This window comes from Anabrus simplex, chromosome 1 (assembly GCF_040414725.1).
Source record: "Anabrus simplex isolate iqAnaSimp1 chromosome 1, ASM4041472v1, whole genome shotgun sequence".
Taxonomy (NCBI): Eukaryota; Metazoa; Arthropoda; class Insecta; order Orthoptera; family Tettigoniidae; genus Anabrus; species Anabrus simplex.
The window spans coordinates 790,897,983-790,921,918 of record NC_090265.1 but is presented as its reverse complement, the minus strand read 5'-3'; the positions used below and the strand labels follow the sequence as shown (position 1 = coordinate 790,921,918).

Here is a 23,936-nt window from a genome sequence, read left to right as displayed (position 1 = left end):
AATGCGTAAACTGTAAGGGAAACCACACGGCTAACTATCGGGGTTGCCCTGTTATACTCCGTGCAACTCAGGCGAAGAACAAGAGGACACAGAGCAACTCTAAAACCTTCAAGCTAGAACAAGAGGCCTTCCCGCCATTGCCTTCCACGTCTAAAAACCAAGAAGACACAAACAGCCAATCACAGAACGCACCGTCACAAGTTAACAGCCAATGGGCGCAGCACCCTCAAAACGTGCTCTCTTCTTCATCTCACGCATCTTCCCAAATGAAACTGGCTCCTAAGCCTTCAGTCAATACAATAACCCCCTCTCCTACCCCAAGATTGTCTTCCCTACCTCAAAAAGTCAGACAACATTCACAGAATTGTGCCTCCCTCCTTCCGAACACCAGGCAAGAAGCTCTCAACCTTCTTGCCACTATTCCTCCCGACCAGCATTATAACATACTCATGTCACATATCCAGGCTTCAGGCATCGCTCAACAAATCACTAACATGCTCTTAGATCTCATCTACCCACCCCCAGGTATGTCTAGAGAAGCTGTAATTTACCAGCACATTTTCGCCACTTCCTATGGCCGCTAATTTGTATCGAGCAGTACACCAATCTAATAGTTCCACCAAAACCAATGCCATACCCAAGTTTCCCAGGATCATTTACTGGAATGCCAATGGTATTCGCAATAAAAAACTTGAATTCCAATATATTCTACACAGCATACAAATAGATATTGCACTAGTTTCAGAAACATTACTAAATCCTGGCATAAAATTCAATATCAAGGGCTACAAAATAATACGACCTGATAGATCAGGAGATGGTGGGGGTATAGCCATCTTCCTGAAGCAGCGTATTAAGTATGACGAAATTTTCCTTCCTACTCTCACTGCAATGAAAGCGCACGCTTTCAGAATATACACAAGTTTCGGCCCACTACAAATCATCGCAGTATATAGACAACCTAAAAATAAACTATATTCCGCCGATCTAGGTAAACTCCTCAATAATGGTATCCCTACCATAATAGCTGGAGATTTAAATGCAAAACATACCGAATGGAACTCTAGACTCGTCAATACACCAGGTAGACAACTTAAAAATTATTGTGAAGATCATAATGTCCTTACCTATGGACCAGTTGAACCAACTCACGTCCCATTTCAACCAAATCAACTCCCGGATGTCATTTATATAGTCCTTGCTCAAGATCTTTCACATGATATTGAAACAGAAACCATATGGGCCACTGACTCAGATCATAATCCAGTTTTACTCACCATAAATTCGGATGTCAATATCAAACTTACTACAGACCTCTCCCACATAAATACCAGGTACATTGATTGGCCAACATTTCAGCGCCATCTGAATAATTATTTCCAGGAACCACCGCCCCTTATTTCTACTAAGCAAGAACTGGACAACTACACTGAGAGTTTTACAGCCACTATTCATTCTGCAGCTAAAGCGGCTACCAAACCACCTACCAAACGAGTAATTTCAGACCTTCCAGATAGAATACTCTTCCTACTAAAGCTCAAGAGTATTGCCAGGAGAAGATGGCAAAGAACTCGTCAACAGCAACATAAGAAAACATATAATTTCTTAACAAAAAAGTGCTCCACAGAAATCTCCCAACACCGTAATGACGAGTGGAACAAAACTCTTACTTCCCTCTCCACCAAGGACAATAGCATATGGAGAATGTCCAAAGCACTAAAGAAAACCCCAACCAACATCCCCACACTAACTACATCCAACGTAACTGCAACTACTAACAAAGACAAAGCTGACCTAATTTCTGAAACAATTCAACATCAATTTTCCCCCAATCAAGACCCACAGTACACGGACTTTACGAATGAAATAGAACGTGAAGTACAACAAGCATTACTACAGTTAACCCCCCAACAGTTACCATGGTGGAAATCAAGAAAATCATTAAGAAACTACTAAATAATAAGGCTCCTGGCCCTGACGGTATTGACAATCACATACTTAAGAACCTCTCACCGTCCGCATTAGCGCACCTACTGCAAATCTACAACGCTGCTCTAGCACTCAAGTATTTCCCCACCAAATGGAAAATGGCTAAAATAATACACATACCCAAGCCGGGCAAAGATAAGACAAATCCAAACGGATACCGGCCCATCAGCTTATTGGATGGCCTTGGTAAAATCCTGGAAAGAATCATCTACAAAAGATTACTGTTCGATACCAAAATTAATTCTTCTTTACCACCTCAGCAATTTGGATTTAGAAAAGGACATTCCACAGTTCAACAATTAATTAGAATTGTCAGCTCTATAACACACACCTTGAATACCAAAAGGGGCAGAGGTGTAGTATTTCTTGATGTTGCCCAGGCCTTTGATCGCGTCTGGCACTCAGGCTTACTATGGAAATTAAAGCAGAACGGATTACCACATCACTACTTCCTACTAGTACACAGCTATCTTACGGAACGTTCCTTTTTTGTAATCTCCAAGGAGAAAATTCTGACACCAAATTAATAACAGCTGGCGTGCCTCAAGGCAGCATTTTAGGTCCATATCTCTACCTACATTTTACCTCCAACATTCCTACAACCCAGAAAACTGAACTAGCTCTCTATGCAGACGACACTGCAATTATGGCAGAATCCTTTATGCCGCACATTGTCATCAACCACCTTCAAGATGCTCTACATCACATGCAAATATGGTGTAAAATGTGGAGAGTCAAAATTAATCCCAGCAAGTCAACTGCAGTTTATTTCACACGTAGGTACGAACGAAAACCCAAAACAGCATTACTCTATGAAAATGAAATCATAAAATGGGCCAATGAAGCAAAATACCTAGGAGTTATCCTAGATAAAACATTGCAATTTAAATCATACTTCAAAAATACCCTAGAAAAATCAGCAAAGGTATATCATTCGGTCTACTGCCTCCTTTCTAAAACATCAAAATTAAACCTCACGAACAAACTCCTAATCTACAAAACACTTATCCGAACGGTCACTCTATATGCCTCAACAGTATGGGGGACCGCTAAAGACTGTTACATTAAAAAACTTCAAAAGTTCCAAAATAAAATTCTTAGACAAATCACCAACGCTCCATTCCACATTCGTAACACGGATATCCATAGACAGCTGAGTATTCCAACAATAAAACAACACATTAAGGACACTGCCAAACATTTCTATCGTCCTGGACAACAACATGCCAATGATCTGATACGACAAATACATAACATGGATAGCAGAGTTTTCTATTCCCTAAAACATCCTAAAACACTCATCAACTAACCCCACATTTATCTGTCAAAACACCTACAAATTTCCTTCCAACATTACTCTAACCATAACACCAAAACATACATTAACCCTACATAAAATTCTCATAAACATGTCTAACATCCACACCCTGAAAAGTGACGCCGCTTTTTTAAACACTGCATGCGTATATCCTATTTATCTATTGAACATTATAACAAAATAATCAGACAAATACCAAAAGTCGCACGCTCTAAGAGCCACCATTTAAATAGCATTTAAAGACTAAATAGGTCGAGAAATGCTGTCACTCACTCGTTTCATGTCACATGAAACGACTTAAAACGGATGCTGCTGCTGCTGCTGCGCTCCTTGCCAGTCCCCATCGCAGAGTCGCCAGTCTCCACCAACCAAGAAGACAGCAGCTGCCACCCAGGGCAGCACCAGGGCATTTGTCAGGCAGCTTGGTGTCCTGAATTCGTGACTTGCCTGTGGCGTAAACCACTTTCAAAACTAGCCTGGTACGACTCTGGCAACAAGTTGCAACCCATAGCCCGGTCCGCAATTCCGTTTGACCATCCAGTATTTCTTCCCTGGTCCATTCCTACCCTCTATAGTTAATTCCTAGCCAAGAAATCCTGCCATGACTTGAAAATCAAGATCATGCAACACGCCCGGTGAATCGAGTAGCCGGGCCCCTGTTCAACCCCCACCCATCATTTATAACACTAGAAGCAAGAAAAAAAACCCAGCCATCCCCTTCCCAACACCCCAACTGTTCCTCGTCGCCAGCTTCTTCACAAAACTCAGAGTTTGCTACCAGCAGCAATTTTAATATAGAACCACGACTTCGACCGTCCCTTCACCTACAGGAGTAATAACTCAGCACTCCCTATATCATCTACCAACACCGTAATGATCATTCCGCTTGGCCTCACAGGATTTATCTCATTGAACCGGATGACATTCATAGACGCCATCCAAGACCTTATCCCTACTCACGTTGCGTTAATAGAAGAAACGCATAACAACCTCCTGTTGATCACCCCTTTACACGAACATCAAATGATCGAACTCTGCTCAAGAACGGACATGATTAAGGAAACTCCAATACCAAATTATTTTCGCCCCCTCAAATGTAATCCCAAACCAGAACATGAGGAAGAAGAAGAAGACGACGAAACAACTGACGAGGGAGAAGAGGAAGAGGAAGAAGAATAAGAAGACGACGAATCAACTGACGAGGGAGAAGATGAAGAAACAGCGGAGGATGGTTCCCCAACAATCACTTCGTCACCGTCTCTTACTGATACCTGCACCCAAACCGAACCCCTAACCACAGAAGAAAACCAAAACCAACCAATCCTGCAGCAAACTGTTCCTACGCCGCAATCACCAACTCCTTCAACACCAGTCATCCAATCCACTACCAAATCGAACAGACCAAACCGAAATCACTCCTGTCGACAATCCACTTTTATGCATATGTGCTACAATTACCTGCAGTTCAACCACTCAGCCGCAAACTGCACAAATGAGATCCGATGCAACAGATGTGCTGACCATCATCATCACACCGTCTGCCCAGTTCCAAGGGACCAGCCTACGTACGCCAACTGCAGAGGAAAACACGCCGCCTCCTACCCAGGTTGCCCGTTCCTTAAGAAGGGAATTAAAGCGCACTACTCCTCAAGCAGTCGCAAGCAACAAATCAGACGCCACCACGCCTACTGGACCTAAAACTCACTCCCCCTCCCACGCACCACTCGAACCGCACACCAAAAACCATCCCCACTCTAGATCTTCCTCGAAACCTCTTCCTATTAACCAGCACTACCCAAATCCAGCCCCCCCCCCGGAACCCAAGATTATCCCGCCCAGACACACTGCATGCATCCCAAACGCTAGCACCCTCTTACGCTCCTTCCGAAGTCCCACAAAGCCACCACCACATTTCTGTCGATCCACCACCACATTTCTATCGATCCACCACCATATTTCAATCGTTCAACTATCGTCTCCTTCCTCGCAGAAATACTGGAATAATTTCCCAAGCTAAACCAACAGTCAACGCTCTCTCAAGAGCCCCACGTCAAGTTGAGATAAAGGGCTCAATGAGTTCGGGGATCTCATTCCAAATCCACAGCTGCCGCTCTTCGAGGCTCAGGCTCAAGGGGCGTCAGATGCGTCTGCAATAGCGGCATGTTGACGTTACCAGAAGAGGCAATGTCAGTGAAGCTTTATTTGTTTTATTTTGGTATCAATAAAACCCCATGCCATGCCGATCATGTGTGCCAATGATTACCTCTCTACCTCCAATATTCCGTGAAGTATTGCCTCATCAAATGTTAGTGGACTTTCGGGGTCACTGTCTACATCTTGATACAGCTGATCGTAGAAGGTAAGAAGGACGTCTGTGGAGAAGGTTATCCTGGGAGCGGAATCTCCGACAGTGGGTTGATATCAATCAATCAATCAATCAATCAATCAATCAATCAATGATCTGCATTAAGGGCTGTACCGAGGTGCGAGTTTCTCTATCCAAAAAACGTGCCGCTGGAACGAAAAGTGATATTCAAACGGCAGGTGTCGGTAACCCTGTGTGGATGACGTCAGATGTTGACATTCCCATCAACCGCCTGTCAGTGCAGAGTTGTGAGACCTGTCGGTCTTGTAGAAAGCAGTTCTGCAGGAACTACAATCCTGAAGTGAACGTGTCAGTGTCAAAGGATGTTTTACGGCCGTGTTTAATTTATGAGTTCAAATTGGGCAGCAGTGAGTGATCGCACAGCGCGAAACTGGTTTAGTTGAGCTTCCAGGACAAGCCTCGAGCTGAACATCCAACCACTAGGGATGAGTTGCGAACCGATGCACTAACGCCATCTAACAACTGTTTTCGGAACTGCTTGGAATTACACTGTACTTCCACGTTCCTCCCTTGTGATACGATGAATACAAGATGATTGTTAGCCACCAAACATTAAATATAGTTTCGGGTTATTATCATCGTTATTGTTAATATTGTAGGTCTATTTTAGCGACGACGATGATGACGAGGAGGATAACAGTAGTGGTAATTGTACCGGGCAGTACACCTCCACGCCGCTAATTCAAATATTGCGCCAGTTGAAACTCCTCTACAGGAGAAAGCTTGAATTTTAACAAACTGAATTAAATCAACGGTTCCTCGGAAGATGTCACCCCTGTAAATTTTGTAATTTTGAAGTGTTCTGAACTGTGTCTATTTCGAATTGTGTTTGTTTTGCCCTGTATCAAGAAGTGTGGACATTCTCTTCTAGATGTCTCTACAGAGAAAAGACTACGATTGTGCACTCTGGTGCGAAGTGATGGAACTGTTTTTTGAAGAAACCTTGTATCCATAAGTTTGTTCTTTGTTAAATTGCTTTCTTTCAGTTTTTGGGTTGGCAATATTGATCTCTGTTTCCGCCAGTTTTGAATTCAGCCAATCCCGAATTTTCTAAATTAATTTTCCTTCAATCCTAGGTTTCTTGTTCATGTTGTGGGTAACTTTTGATGTTAGCCAATAAAGGAAAGGGGTGTGGCGCTTTTATTTCATGAAAGGTCTCGAAGCTTCCTTGTGGGTATAAAACTGCTGAGGTTCATGGCTCGTCGCCACTCCATCGACATCTTGCTTAGTGTGTGAATATGTAGCAGGGAGCGGGAAGCGCCTCTTTCTTCGGGCAGCAGTTCATCAACAAGGTAATGGCCGTTTAATAAATTTATTTCTTGCTAGCTCAGCAGTTTAACAGGTTCGAAACTTTTCTCATGTAACCTACCTTTAAAATGTAAAAGACATTTGGTAAAAATTCCGTCTCTTTAACTGCAAATTGGGATAGAGAGTGCCTAACCCTCTCGAGCTCCCACTCATATCGTTTTGAGGTGACTACGTTTTCATAACCGATTTTCTTCTTTTCTGTATGTAATAAAGTTTTCTTATACGAGTCACCTCCTTAGTATGGGATTAGCCCTTGTGTAAATGGCCTAGTGCCAAGTAGGTTTTAAAAGTGTATTAGGAGTGCAAGCTACGCCTCCAGTCAATTTGGAATTTTGGGCCATGTAATTAACCTGTTCCTCTTCTGAGTAGGCCCAGTAGGTTGGGTACATGATACCCCTGTGTAAACTTGTAAGTTGTGCCTGCAGGCAAGTGATTGTAAAAGTCGACGATGCCTTAAATAGGCGTGAGTAACTGGGAGCCGGTTCGCTCGTTTTGAATTAGGTTTTGAGTGCCTCTTGAAGGCCGGAATGTATTAGGTGAGAGCAAGTGCTCTTTGATTTCAGGGGAATTCTGCCCCAGGTGGTCTGGTTGAATATTGGTAAAGTGGAGCTTGGAGCTCATTAATTATTCACCCGGGGCTTGAACCCCAGCAAATGTAATTTATTAACTTGTTTTCCTGCTACTTGGTACCTGTTACTCTGTTGTTGTTATTTGTTGATTTTGAAAAGAAAATATAACCTTTGTTAAAGTTTTAAATTAACTTTAATTTGGTAGTTGAGACCTATTCCAGCCCGCACCTTCTTTCACCTCTGCTGTTCCACAGATACCTCGGAACAGTAATAATAATCTGACAGTATACTTTTAAATAATCGCCAATATTAACTTCAATGACGTAAAACAGGGGGATAAAAGGCGAGTGCTTAGAGTATGATATTAGAACAAATATTTTACCAATTACTGTGCATCAAAATAGCCCCCTCCGCTGTCTAGGGAGGCCCCGGGATCGATTCCGGGCAGGTCAGGTATATTTACAAGTATCTCAGCTTTTGTGATGGCGCTAACGGGAGAGGCCCTTGTTTGGAAAGCCAAGAACAACGCTCGAGAGGATTCGTCGTGCTGAACCACACGCCAACTCGTGATCTACTGGCCTTCGAGTTGGGCAGAGGTCATTTGTTAGGCCAAGGCCCATCAGGGCTGTCGCGAAAAGGGTTTCCTTGTGCATAATAATAATAATAATAATAATAATAATAATAATAATAATAATAATAATAATAATAATAATAATAATAATAATAAGATATATATATTGCGCCGTTCCCGGCTCCCTGAGAGGACGCATAATATCCAGGCTAGCTTAATTATGACCTTTCCGACTAATATAATTCTATCATTTGGGCTATGAGTTCCGAATAAGAGAAAGACATACCATACGGAGCCAAATAAAAACTTAAATCACATATAGAAACGACTCTCATATGTTGCTTATTCTATTTCTTATGCTATCAAGTTGTTACCGCATTCATCCACTTAAGTCTACGTCTCTACGCTACGAAACACATTGAAAGAACTGTTTAAAATTTTTACATATTTGTTTATTATATAAATGTTTCAATCCAGAATTCGAATGTTAAGCTATCCTCCCTCAAGAACATCTGGTAGAGGAAACTGCATGATCGTCTGACCACTTGGCCTATTTCTAGTGAACATGGACTTAGCCTCACAAGTCTACCTATTTCTTCATTCGATTATATAATTAATCATTTCCTTTCCTCTTCTAATTGCTCCATTTCACTCTTTCATCCAGCACTTCCACATTTCTAAGTAAAAGAAAGAACCGAAGAAATGACGGTATCGGGCAAAAATGTCTGCAAGCAAAGTTTATCGATAATCTGCCGGTATTTAATACATCCCGCACCCACTATGCATTCTAAACGAAACGTTACTTGATTTCGTCTTCTTTACAATAAATCTACTGAAATCTATTGCACTAAGTGCTCGGATTTTGGTTGTCCAAATCAGGGACAGAATATAACATGCGGCAAATTTTTGAATTCCGCATAAGCCATTATTCAGCTAAATATTATTATGATCCAGCTCATAATTATCAAATTAAGATCATGAGTCCAAAAAAACAAAAAAAAATATCAAATTCATCCTCTTAGGCCCTTAAAGAAATGATCAAATCGGAATAACGTGTAAAATTAATGGACTGAAACGACGAAGTCAAATATGTTTGGATACTTAAACTAGCGAAATAGTTTATAACATAGGTGAGTAATTAAAATTCGTATAAGTAACTAAAAACTTACTTGGGTAACTAAAGAAAAACTTATCTGGGTAACAAAAAAAAAAAACTTATTTGGGTGCACCCTAGCAAAGGAAAAGAAAAATATTTATAACATGAGTCCTAAGAAGCTAAAATATAGACTGAGGGTGTCTTTTCCATGGTATCCAGGACGCGATTTGAGATTTAGCACCATATCTCATGAATTGGAATTCTCCTCTATTGCATATCAGGTTTTGAATTAATTATTAGCTCTCCCTCGGAGCTCATATTCATCTACTGCCATAATCATTCCTATCTTTCTCAACATATCAACAGATATCTAGGAATATTAACCTGGGAGGATAGTTCCCTAACACATTTACATATAACTGGTTACAATGTTGAATATTCATGCTCCTTCTTTATGTTGTTTTTCTGCGTGAAGATTGATAAGTCCTCTTTTAAATCAATGTAATTTTCATAAAAGGTTCAATCAGTACCAATAAGATACACATACCATTTTAAGATTCGAATCCTCTCGTCATTTTAAGTTGTACATACGTGCGATATTATTCCTGCTAACGACTACTCTACTAGTCTCATCTGAAATATATTATCTAAAGTGGTGCATGGTGTGAAGACTTGACCGTCGAATATAATTCCTACATTTTCATTCAGTCATCAGTGATAGGATGTTGCCTAAGAAGTTACTACATTTCCTCTCATCTGAGAATAGACTAGAATTAGAAAACATCTGTGACAGTACATGTGTTTAGTTCATCCTCCTAACTGAGATTTCTTTGACACTACCAAGTGTGCACGCTAACCAACAGATGTCACTCTGATCTTATTTGAATTTCTTTATGCTTGCTCGTAAGATAACATTACATGAAACTGCTACATATCCATTTCCTTATTAGCAAAACTCAACATGAAAAACCGTTAAGTCCACTCCTACATCACCGTGCTCATCCTCCCGAAGAATCAATAACTACCACTATTCTAAATTATCAATCACGTATTAACTTCTCTTAAAATATCATTATTATACTTTCAAACATATATTCCGTCTCCTTTACTAAATGCGGGTTCACTTCTTTCAATCGTGACCCTTATTATTTTAATCACGGTTCATGGACATATTTGAAGATACTATGACCTTCATTCCGTCATAACCTCCAATTATCATAAACATATTGGTCTATTTAGCAAGCATATCCTACTGCTGGTTCCTAACTTGACATTCATTGGTCATAACCAATGTACACGCGTACCTACATCGCTCTTTGACATATCATACAACTCACTGTCACCTTAACGAACTCAGTATTTCACACTACCTGGATCACATCTCGAACGTAGGCTTTCATAACTGATTGACTACCTATCTAAGGATTTGTCATATGTATCTGAAGATTACCTATCCACCTTTGCTCTAACTCATCACACCACTCTTGTCGCTTAATCATTTCGCACGGAACAAATTAACAAATCATATTACACTTACATTTGAATATAAACATTATTACACTAATTTAAAAGTAAGACTTATCTGAATTCAGCAGCTCCAGTTGTCGGTATATGTCCAGCTGACAGGACATATTGAAACATCGCCTCTTATTTCCCTAGGTGAACGGGAAATATTGGCATAATTCTCCTCTGGGCTTAGTCATCTCTCGGTCGGCAACGTCATCCGTTGGCACCCATTTGGGCAGTCTGGCTTATCATCTTCTTAGAACATCTTGCTCATCTCTGGACTAGTTGGAATAGAATAGCAAATAAGATTAATTAGCATCTCCATCGTGAACAGCTGTGAGAAACCGTCTAATGCAAAGATTGTTTCCTTTGAAAGAGTTGATCTACTTGTCAAATATTCTTCTTGGGGTAATGTAATTTTATGATTTGAAACGAACAAATTCTCTTTCTTCAATCTATTCCGGGTTATTGTAGGATTCCCTTTCTGTAACTCTTTAACTTTGGTAATATCGTGTAATACGTCAGCAGAGACTGCGGTGACGTAAGCTTGTTGCCGTTTATTTTCAACTTTCCACGTATCTTGGAGTTCGCGGAATGAAATTACTAGTCTTCCACTTAATTCGCAACGTAGCTTCTAAAATTCCGTTCTTTGTTCCCGCTGAGCTGATTTCTTGTTGTACCGTCCTTAAAATTCTGATGCAGTTACTTCCGTCTTCGTCCCGTATTTTTCAAGTAGCAATCCAATCTCGTTTTCTAATTTTTTTAAAAAATAATTGTTAGTAACAATCTTCCCGTTCGATCCTTTTCACTGCCTTCTGGATCTAAATTCTTTTTCTCTCCCGCCTGAGGTGAATACTTTCGCCTTCGCTTGCGGTATGACCAGACCTTTTGACGTTGATTATTCTAAGATACCTGGGTTCCATCTTTGTTCTTCTTACGGACGGAACTTCTTATAACAGTGAAATGGCACAATATATTCTGACAGAATAATCTTCAATAATCGCCAATATGAACTTCAATTACATAATAACAAAACACAGGCGAGCGTATTACCTGTAATATGACAACAGTTTCTTATCAGTTATTGTTTATAATAATAATAATAATAATAATAATATATCCTGCATAAAGTGCAATTTTATAACAATTTTGTACCCATTATTGTTAATAACAGTGATAATATAATATGAAGACCAAACTCTTGAATAGTCGCTAATTTGGACTTAAATTACACAAAACAAAAATGTGGCATAGAGTACAATATTATAACAAAGTAATTGGTAATAGTAATAATATATTCTGACAGAATACTCTGAAATAGTCGCCAGTTTGGATTTAAATGACATATCTATAATGAACATAAAACCAGTTCACTGGAAAATCTTTCCAGGTAACATCGCACTCACAGTGAAAATTAAAACCCCTATAAATATATACACGAGAAAGAAAAACCGGAGAGTGCATAGTGTGTTTATTTTTAATGGTTTCATCTATGTTCGAATTATGTTAGTAGCTTTACCCATATTAGATTTGTTTTCATCTTTCACGTGTAATTCATAATGATTTATCATCGATATCTGTTTATCAATTTCCTAATTACGACAAATAAAGACGTGAAATGAAATGCCCGTGGTCTATGCCGATACTTTCTGACTTGACACGTTTTATTTTATTTCAACTACACCATTACGCTCGTCGTCTCCGTTATCGATATCGTAGACTTACTTCATTCTGTTTTTAAAATGCTATTTGTTCGGAGCGTCGACCTATAGAGATATTTTGCTCCTACTTGCACCATGTGATATGAACTTGCATGTAATTGGAATGTTCAATGTGAGGTAAGGAACGTTAAAGACGATACAAACACCCAGTCCCTAGGCCAGGGATATTAATCATTTGCAATTAAAAACCCCTGGCCCAGTCTGGAATCGAACTCGGGGCCGCCGGGTAACATTGTCCCTACACCACGGAGTCGGACTACTTCATTCTACAATACTCTTAAAAATCCCAATGGGAAAATGAACAGAAACATACATGATATTTCATGTTATTATTCGTGCTTTGACATGCTAGCGGCCCCGCAACGAGAGTCAAGTTAGCTTGGAGTCGCGAGGCTTCATGCAAAGCGATCTAGCAGCCCCGCAATGCGCATCAGGTTAACTTGGAGTCGCGAAGCTTCATGCGAACCGAACCCGGTGTGCGTTGCGATAGTAATCCTGTTCAGTACGAGAGGGACCGCAGGTTCGGACATTTGGTTCACGCACTCGGTCGGGCGGCCGGTGGTGCGAAGCTACCATCCGTGGGATTAAGCCTGAACGCCTCTAAGGCCGAATGCCTTCTAGCCAATGTTGGCAACGATATCTCTCGGGAGTTCCGTGAGTCGAAAGACTCCAAACAATGCGACTTTACTAGGCGCGTCTCGGAGTCGATGTAGTCGACACTCTCGATTCCAGGCTTCAGTCGCGCCTATCCCTACCAACCACTATCGATGAAGCACTGCTGGAGGTGAACATCGAGCGTAAACCACATCAAACGTGCAAGGAACGTGCACTCGGAGGAAGCCATTCAATTGCTTGAGAAGACTTGGAAGCTCAGTAAGTGGGTTCTTCACATTTGGACCGAGGAGACCAAACTCCAGCGGCTCACCATTTCCTCTTTACTGATGTCACGCCACAAGAAAGGTCCATTCCTGTCGATGTGACGAGAAATGGGTATTGTACAGTAATCCTACAGGAAAAAAAAATATTGGTCTTTCCCTGGTTGTGTTGCATTTGCCCCCAAATAAAACATTCATCAGAAGAAAGTACTGCTCTGTGTTTAGTGGACCAGCGCTGGTATTGTGCACCTTGAGTTCCTAGAGTGTGGCAAAACCGTCGCAACTGAAGTGTTCTCGTCCCAGTTGCTTGCAGCTGCACCGCGTCAGAAGCAGCCAGCACTAGTCAAGAGGAAAAGAGTGATCCCTCTTGAAGGCAACGCTAGACGTCATACGGCGAAAGCGACCAAGGACGTAACCAACACACTTGGTTGGGAAGTTTTACCTCATCCTCCTTACCACCCTAACATCGCTCCATCCGGCTATCACATGCTTTTGCTTATGGATAACCATTTGCGTGAGCAACAGTTCCGTAACCAAGATGATGTCACGCAGGTCAAAGGACAATTCTTTTGCTTCTAGAAACAAGAAGTTTTACAAATGTGAGATTCATAATATTGTATCTCGTTTCGAACATGTGTAATTGAAGCTAAAGGAGATTATTTTTATGAATAAAATGCATTTGCAAAAAAAAATCCAAGTCGATATTTCTCGCTGAAAAATACGGTACGAACGTTTTTGGGTATCTGGTAATAATAATGGGCAATTTTGAGCTTGCATTCGGGAGATAGTTGGTTCGAACCCCGTTGTCAGCAGCCCTGAAGATGGTTTTCTCTGGTTTCCCATTTTCACACCAGGCAAATGTTGGGGCTGTACCTTAATGAAGGCCACGACCACTTCTTCCAACTCCTAGCCCTTTCCTAACCCACTGTCGCCGTAAGACCTACCTGTGTCGGTGCGACGTAAAGGAAAAATTGTAAAATGTAATAAAAATAAAAATGGCGTATAGCCTCCGGAGAGGCCTGGTCAGGGGCGTAGCCAATGGCGGGGAGAGGGGCACTGGGAATTAGATCACCCCCACATGGAAAGTTTACAAAAAATTAAACAAACATAAACTGGCAATAAACAACAAACATTCAGAGATGTGAGTGTAAAACCAAGAGGCACAAGCACATCCAGTGTGTTCTATCATCATTCTGTAACCATATGCCTCCCCCCACCCGCCCATAGGCCGATCCTGGCTACGCCACTGCCCTGGTGCATGAGGATAGGGCTCTACCTATGATGATTTATAATGGTAAAGCCAACACGTACACCCAGCTCCTAGGCCAGTGGAATTAATCAATTAAGGAAATCTAACCCGGGTCCCCTTGAACCAAAGGCCAGAGCACTAACCATTTAGCCATGGAGTCTATTGTTTTAAACGATAAATTATTCCATTCCCTATTTCCTCTTCCTGTTTCTCTGTTAGGTCATCAGCCCAGAGACTGGTTGGACGCTCAAATAGCACCACCAAAGTAACGGGAAAACCGCTAAAACCTATAGCCAAGATGAGGCGTACTAGGCAAGATGAGGAGTGAGGTAGTTTTCCATTGCTTTCCTCACTGGGCCAGAAAGAGCTATTGCAGCGAGTTGTCTCTTGAACTCCAACTTTATCTTCCTTTTCCTACCTTTAAAAACTCCAGTCAAGCTTATTCGTCTACTAATATCATTTCATGCCATTTCTTCACTAACATCTCGAGACATACCGCTTAGTTGAGCAGCTCGTCTCCTTACATCCATGTCTTCCCATACTTAAGTTTGTAACAGTTTCCTAACACTACTCATTTATCAGAAATCATCCAGAACAAATCGTGCTGCTTTCCCCTTTCCCAGTTCTCGTATTAAGTAATCCTGGCGTTGGTCCCATACCCTGGAACCATACTCGAATTGGGGTCTTACCAGAGACTTACACGCCCTCTTCTTTACAATCCTTCCTACAACTTCGCCACGATACTGCAAATCTGATATGGGAAACACAAAAGTATAGGGAAATTAGTTACTTCATGAAGGTCGCCGAGATGGCACCAAACTAGTGTTTAGAAGAAACACCGACCTGCACGAGGGAATTCTCCACAGAGGACAGCCGCTCCTCCAGAGTCTTGGTCAGGTTAATCAGCCTCTGATCCGCAGTCCGCTGCCTTTTGTCCAAGGAAGTCACCAACTTCTTCATCTGGTCTCCTAGCTGTCGCTCGCGATATTCATGACGCTCCAGCTTATCTGAGAGGTCATGGAACAACCGACCGAGATTGTACATGGCATTCTTCAGCCCATCGAGCATAGTCTCGATCCTAGAAAAGAAACATTGTCATCAGTTTATTTACCAGTGTTACAAGACGTCGTATATTATTAATGTAGTCACAAAGACGCACAAAAAATGCTGTCAGTTGATACATTTATTTATTCACAATTATTTACAAATTAAATACACATAACCTAATTCACTCCGTCACAACAGAGCACTTCACTCCAAAACACCAATAAACCACCATTCTAACAACTGTCTATCACGGAGCACATGGAGATAACAACCTTGAAACATTTGACTGCTGACTGCCACAACATATCTGCCGAAACACCACACGAGGTCACAAGTACAACTTCTGTTAAATGATAACTCCAACTAAACAGTAAATCCCCTCTACCATCAAGACCATCTCCTTATATATGTGCCTGGCCAGGCTTCTAAAAAGATATGTTACAAAATACCTTATCGTAAATTCTGGAGTGCATAATACATAGATAACATGTACAGAATATTCTACCATCATCTAGTGTCAAAGATACGTCATTCTGGATGTTACAGTGTGTTTCACAATACTGTAGTGGATTGCGCATCATATATACAGCACAGGTAATAATAAATTAGATACAGGTTCTTACATTAACTCAACTCATATAAATGTCTATATGCAGTACATGTTTCATGACATAACCTCACAAACATTGAAGAATGTACCAGGCTCCTCACTTTCATCTAACCTATCCGACCTCCCTTTGTCAACTCTTGTTCTTTTCTGACCCCGACGGTATTACGTATGGAGGCCTAGGGAGTCTTTCATTTTCATGCCCTTCATGGCCCTTGTGTTCCTTTGGCCGATACCTTCATGTTTCGAAGTGTCGGACCCCTTCCATTTTCTCTCTCTGATTAGTGTTATGTAGAGGATGGTTGCCCAGTTGTACTTCATCTTAAAACAATAATCACCACCACCACTCACAAACAATGCGATCATCCGACTACATAAATAATAATAACACTAATAATAATTCGTGCTCGATACTTGCATAATTTACCCATGGGTGAGAGAATATTGTTTTCAAGTTATATCAGTTTATCACACTTGCGTCATTATACAGCCATGTTGACTCACATAGCTCCTCATCTGTCGGCGTGAGTTCGATCTACAGGGTGTATATGTGATGATGTTACAAACTTTCAGGGGTGATGGAGAACAGCAAATGGATCAGTTTGAGATAAGGAACCGTAGTCGGGCAACGTTCGAGTCAAAAGTTATTAATATTCCAAGTTGTTTAACATCTGCCCGTTCTTAACAGACGCCAGGGTGTCGAAATTTCGTCCTGCAGTAGTTCTTTAACGTACCGGAAGCCGACGATAATGGTTGTGTATTAGGCACCTGTCGGGACCGAAGAGGATCTCTTGGAAAGAATTCTCGCTGCCTGCGTCGCTGTTCAAACGACACCAGGGATACTCGAACAGGTACGACAGAACTTTGCGCGACGATAAAGGAAAGGGCGTATGACTTTTAGTGCCGGGATGTGTCCGAGGACTTCAGCTCGCCAGGTGCACGTCTTCTGATTTGATGCCCGTAAGCAACCTGCGCATCGTGATGAGGATGAAATAATGATGAAGACGACACATACACCTAGCCCCGTGCCAGGGGAATTAACCAATTACCGTACGGTTAAAATTCCCAACCCTGCCGGGAATCGAACCCGGGACCCTTGTGACCAAAGGCCATCACGCTAACCATGGAGCCGGACTGCGCGACGACACCATGCCTGCATTGACGCATGGGGACGCCATTTCGAACATTTGTTGTAAATGTAGCAGCTTGTGAAACTTGTGCAGGTAAACGGACTTAAATGAGCAGAATTTTGCTTTTGACTCGATCGCTTCCAGAATACGGTTCCTTATCTCAAATTAATCCATTTCCTCCATCATCCCTGAAAGTTTGTAACATCATCACGGGCACACACGTCCATCCCTGAGTTAAATTGCTTTCCACAGCGAGGTAACTATGCCAGTGGCATCACGTGCTGAAAATCCTTGGGTGTGCAGACAGAGCAGATGGTAGATTAAAAGAGAAAAGAAAAATGTACTTATAAGTTGCTTCTCAGTCGGTTAATATATTAACGGCAGTCCACTTAGTCTATTTTGTGCTGTCAATAATATTATAGAATAAACTGATAGGAATACAAATACAGTATGTACTAACATCCAAACTTTAAATGCAGTTTATATGCCGGTAATATTACTGCAAAACAAACCCGCCCCTCCACCTCAAGAAAAATATACTCCCATCCTACTGAAGGGCTGCCAACATATTTGTAGGAATTGTAATATTTTCAAATACACAAGCTGAAAGAACAGATCTATTTTGTAAGTAGTTAGCTAAAAGCCTCTTTTGTTTATTAAACAATATTGTGCTACACCTGCGAATGACAAGAACAGCGCCATGCGGTTGGTCAATTAACCACTCCTTGTTAACAGCTCTGTGCCATACCACTGCCTTCGTAATGTACAGGTCATACTGTGGAAAGCGCGCCAAGCCTATCAGCTGATCAAGTAAGGCGAGCTTAAACGAGTTGTACTTCTGAGTGTAATGCATAAGGATTGGGAGCATTCTTTGGATAATTGTGACTGTTGAAAGACAGGCCTTTATATTTGAGTATACTGCATGTCTATTCTCTAAATATATTACACCAGGAATTATGTAAACAGCTGTTATTAAGATAATGAGACCTCACAGTTTAGGTTAGGTAGCCTATGTTATCTTCACGTGATGAGTGATGTAAATTCAAGGGAGATGATACTTCTCGTGGAATTTAGTGATCGAATTGCTATCGTATAGCATGTTTTGTGGAAATATAATGTGTTGCGAGTTTAAATACGGTGTGTGAAAGTTCGTAGTTGTCACAATGCTAAGGACTTGTGCGTACCACGGCGAAAATACAACTATACAAGTAAATATACACTAATATTTTCATTTTCTTCGCATGAGAGCGGGAAACCTTTATGAAAAGCGAAAATCCAAACCGAAAATGCACCTGTTAGGAAGAATACAGGAGTATGTTTTACTCAATGTCCGGCTCCATGGCTAAATGGTTATCGTGCTGGCCTTTGGTCACAGAGGTCCTGGGTTCGATTCCAGGCAGGATCGGGGATTATAACCATCACTGGTTAATTTCGCTGGCTCGAGGGCTGGGTGTATGTGTCGTCTTCATCATCATTTCATCTTCACCACGAAGCGCACGTCGCCTACGGGTGTCAAATCAAAAGGTGAGCCAAGCATGTCCTCGGACACTCGCGGCACTAAAAGCCATACGCCATTTCATGTTTTTTTCTTTTTTACTCTATTTTCCGAGCTGAGGATGAGTTTGCTTTTGACTTTCTTGTTGCATACATTTACAGCAAGTCGTTTCATTGCTGATACAGAACAAGCTTAAAAATAATATAAATGGTCAGTAACCATGTGAACATTAATATTTCCTCGGTTAATAATGTTGAGTACGCGCTGCCTTTCCTCCCAAAAATTAATGCGAGAAGAAGCAAAACTCAGACTGCAAATGTAGAACGAAGTGCAGTTTATAAACCTAACCTTCTGTTAAACGATTTTAGCATTTTTATGCATACATTTTAAAATGTTAAAATTAGACTATTGCTGCTAAATGACATTTAGTTGTTAGAAGCAATACAACTTAATAATTAAGAAACTGATACGGCAATTTCCGTGAATGTGGGAAATAACTAACAGATCTTCCTGGTCAGTGCATTAATATTTGGGAAAACGTGGGCTATTCCTAAAGAAAAATTATACAAATGTTTGTGTGGAAGAAAGGGTGTCAAGAAAGTCTTCGAAGGATAGTGCCAGACGTGTCAGGAAAAACCAAGAAAGCTTTTGTATTTATGGCGGCTATCTAGAGATATATCTCCATATTTTTATTAATGCATAATGATTATTTATTGGGTATATTTACGAGTAAAACCCTCGAGCTTTGACTGCGTGGATCACTCTTCAAACCTACTTCTCCTAAGATTCCATGGACCAAACTTACGAGATATGATGCGATTAGAGGTATTAATGATCTGTCCTATTATATTTATATAACATTTGTGAATATATCGTAATTATAAGGTACAGACCTATCATGTCCTTGCATTGCACGGGTCGGACGGAGGATACAGTTCGCCTCTTTGTGTGACGTCATCGGAGCTCCAGAACCTACAGTACGGCCTGTATATCACGAAGGCAGAGGCCTTATCCACTGCCAAGGACTTCGCAAGACTGACTACAATATATCAGACCTTAATACTACTATCGATTGGGAGGAAAATGATGCTTCGGTGGGCGAACTTTTGAAACATGTGGTTGGTTCATGGCTGTGTTTACATTAACGACATGAAAGATATAGACTGCTACCTGCCGACCATCTTTGAATCTATTTGAACTGCTGGCAGCCATGACACTTACAGGCAAAACAAACGACAGGTGTCATGGCATAGTGGCCGTACTTGTATAAACGTACACAATACGTTCATTATTCTTTATGTTTCATGCAACAAAACCGGCCTTAATTATGATAAAAAGCCTTTTAAAAATACATGTAATAAAAGTACCGTTGAAGTTGTGTGATTAATTCGTTTGTGGTTATGTGGCAATAGACTGTGTTGGTTGAAAGGTGGCTCCAGTTTGCTGTTAAACAATAATATTTAATGAAATAATGTTAAATGGTCAAAGTAAAGTAGGGTACCTAAATAGCAATTAAACTAGAAGTGCATTCATAAGATGTATTGCAATGATGCAATATTAAATCATTCTCTGTCTGTTGTAGTCCCAGGAAAGGGTAGTGGTGTTGAGTATTGTTTTAAGAGAGTATACGACTAGGCAACCATCCTCTATATAACAATGAAATGAAATGGCGAAGTTCCCTACCCTGCCGGGAATTGAACCCAGGACCCCTGTGGCCAAAGACCAGCGCGCTAACCATTTAGCCATGGAGCCGGACTATATAACACTAATCAGAGAGAAACAATGGAAGGAATCCGACACTTCGATAAAAGAAGATATCGGCCAAAGAGAGACAAGGGCCACTGAGGGCGTGAAATTGAAAGACCCCCAATGCCTCGAATGCTCTAATAACATTGGGGTCAGAAAACAACAAGACTTCACCAAGGGGGGTCGGATAGGTTAGATGAAAGTGAGGAGCCTGGCAAAAGTAAGTGGAAGCAATGACAGGACCCAACTAAGGGCCCCGTGGTCGCCAACCCACGCTCCCAAGTTGAGAGCACCTGGGAACCCTTTTAGTCACCTCTTACGAAGGCAGGGGATACCGTGGGTGTTATTCTACCGGCGCTACCCAAAGGAGGACTCAGATAAGGGCCCCGTGGTCGTTAATCTACTTTCCCAAGTTAAGAGCCCTTGGGCCCTTTTTAGTACGGTAGACTCTTACTACAGGCAGGGGATACTGTGTGTATTACTCTATCGCTACCACCCACAGGGCGAGTTCAAAAGGAACCTTGAAGAAAAATAACATGTCGTCCATGGGACGTGAAATTGGGTTTAGGCCTATACTATCCGCAAATAATTATTTGTACATAAGGCCTGTTTGTGAAATGTAATGTTAATGCCTTTCTGACAGCGACTGGTGGAGTTAAACGCTGCGCATGACGTGGGTATCTTGATATAGAAAAAACGCATAGCCTATTATTACAAATTAATACTGTTAATCTTTTTCCAACCAAACGGCTGCCAGATTTGCTGCGCTTATTTCATTAAAAGTCCTATGATTATTAATTGTAACCGTGTTTTCAAAACGTCTGAACTTGATACGTTTAAACAAGACTTTATTTTTGCAACAAAAATAACCACATCCATTCATGAACCGATAATGGGGCTAAGTTAAAGTGACGTGCGGCTAGGACAGTATCAAAGTGTCAAGTTCTCTTGCCTGCAACTGTCATGGCGGCCGTAGTTCACTGAGCTTCTATGAGGGGCGCTGTAACGTATATGTTTAGCAGTCTATATCTTTCATGTCGTTGGTTTACATTGTGTTAAAAGTGTTATTTTTGATCGAGTAATTGAAGTATAAAGTATATATTTGGTTAAATAGTAATCTATAACGGTTTATTAGTATGGTGCATTGTTAGGAGTGTACAGTATATAATGGTATTATTAGTATATAATTGTGTACATATTGCCGTACTGTAACATTCGACGAAATGGGTCGTTCCTGCTGCGTTCCTGATTGTAGATCGAACTATACTGTTGCGGATACTTCAACTTTTGAATTCCCTAAAGATATAGCTTTACGAGATAAATATATAAGGAATATTCATCGGGAAAATTTGGAAGTCAAAGACCAAACTGTAGTATGTGTGGAACATTTCGAACCAAAATTTGTGGTTAGGGAAGTTTTCTTTCCAATCGAAAATGGTGAGCCTATTCGTAGCCTATCCCTCGTAAAATTCCTAAATTAACTCCTGATGCAGTTCCTACAGTTTTTCCAAATCAACCTTCTTACCATACAATTAGACTCCCCAAAGGTAGGAGAAATCCAGAAGAACGATTACAACAAGTGATCGACAGGGAGGAGAAGAATTTTGCTGAGTGGTGTGAGCAAGATTTAATATCAACTTTTGAAGACTTCAGAAGAATTCTCGACAGCAAACAGGTGGCTCCATTCACAGTAATTATGAGTGAAAATAGTGTTCTTTTTATTAATATAGATGATGGTAGTAAATTTAACGATGTACCATCAATGAATGTGTGTATCAAAGTATTGAGTTCCTTAGATGTAAAAGTAGGCTAGTTTATAAGAATCAGTGTGTGCCTACTGAGAAGTTTAAGTGGATACTGCAGTGTGAAGGAAACAGTGATCTGAAGTGCAATAGATGGAGTAAGCTGGACATTTTGGTGAGTCATCTTCAAAATTAGTGATGAACATGTTTCCACATCTGATAGAATTTCTGTCCTAGTGAATTTTTTAAAGGAGGCCTTGGTTCTTGACAGTGATCTGGATATAGTAAGACATAGAAAAATTAAATTTGCTCTAGAACAGTTGGAATTGTCTGTAGTAAGTCATGTACAGTATTCGTCAGAGCTTCTTATATGGGCTGCCACAATTTCTTACTCATATCCGGGAGCCTATCAGTCCATTCGTAAAACTAACCTTATGACTACCTCATTATATATATCTTCGTCAATTATTAGGTAGAATAGGTCCAAAAGACTGTGGTATTGGATCTTCTCAAAAATGTTTCCTAATGGAGGAGTCTACATTTTTGAATGATGAGGATGGAATTGTTACAGCCATGATGGATGAAATTTTGTTAATACCAAGCTGATATGTATGTGTATGTTTAGTCATCAGCTCAAAGGCTGGTTGGATCCTCAATAGTTCCACCATGAGCTGTCATAGATGGCCTAGGCATCACTGAAGAGGCGTACCAGGGAAATGAGGAGTGAGGTAGTTTCCCGTTGCTTTCCTCACCGAGCCAGAAGTTGCTATTACATATCAGTCTGCCAAGCCCACTGAAATGCATGCACCAACCGACCCTATGAGCAACAGTTTCACACCATTCATAGCAGGACTGGCTGTGTAAGGAATGGCATTACTAGCATCGCTCATACCTTAGTCACTTTCATATTGTCAAAGCCATGGATAAGACAGAGACAGATCAATGAAAGTAACAAAATTGCTCTAGCCCATACCAGAAGACTTAGTGCAGTGTAAACACTGGAAAGATAATAGGGATTGCTGAAAATGGGTCTTAATCTGAAGTAGCCACCACTGTGCAGGTTTTTATGTGTTCATCCTTAGGCTACATTCGAAGTATAAAGATGTCATAGGTCTCCTCCCAGTAAAAAAAACATGAATGCTGAGACACTACTGAAAGTAACAGTAGATGTTCTCAAAGTCATGAATGAGATTAACTTTGATCTAGTGTGCTTAGTCTCTGATAATCATCGAACAAATAGGAAAATGTTTGAGCTATTAAGCGGCCGGATCCTAAAAACTTGTGTCCCTAATCCAGCTGATCCTTCCAAGTCTCTGTTTCTTCTCTTTGACAATGTGCATTTATTGAAGTGTTGATTGCGATAATATGGGACTTGATTCATACTTAACTCAGCTAAACAGAGGTGGATTGAAGCATCCTTTAGCTTTCCTTCTATCCCTTACTTCTGATGTGTATTGCCTTTTCCAAACCCTTATCACTGTTGAATATGAACCATATTTTTTGAAATTACACAAACAGAGAGATGCTGTAATGAAACTTGGTCTCCAAATGGCTGAAAATACCTTAAGTAATGCTGACTAT

The 23,936-nt window shown here is 40.9% G+C and overlaps 1 protein-coding gene across 2 annotated transcripts in view; it reads right to left on the bottom strand.

The window, feature by feature from the left end:
- LOC136857530 (putative leucine-rich repeat-containing protein DDB_G0290503) overlaps positions 1–23,936 on the bottom strand; it is a 356,474-nt gene that overhangs the window by 32,466 nt on the left and 300,072 nt on the right. For both annotated transcript variants that reach the window (XM_067136258.2, XM_068225224.1), the window contains one exon: positions 15,432–15,666. In XM_067136258.2, the coding sequence (XP_066992359.2) occupies positions 15,432–15,666 (235 nt within the window). The remainder of the gene's footprint in view (positions 1–15,431; positions 15,667–23,936) is intronic.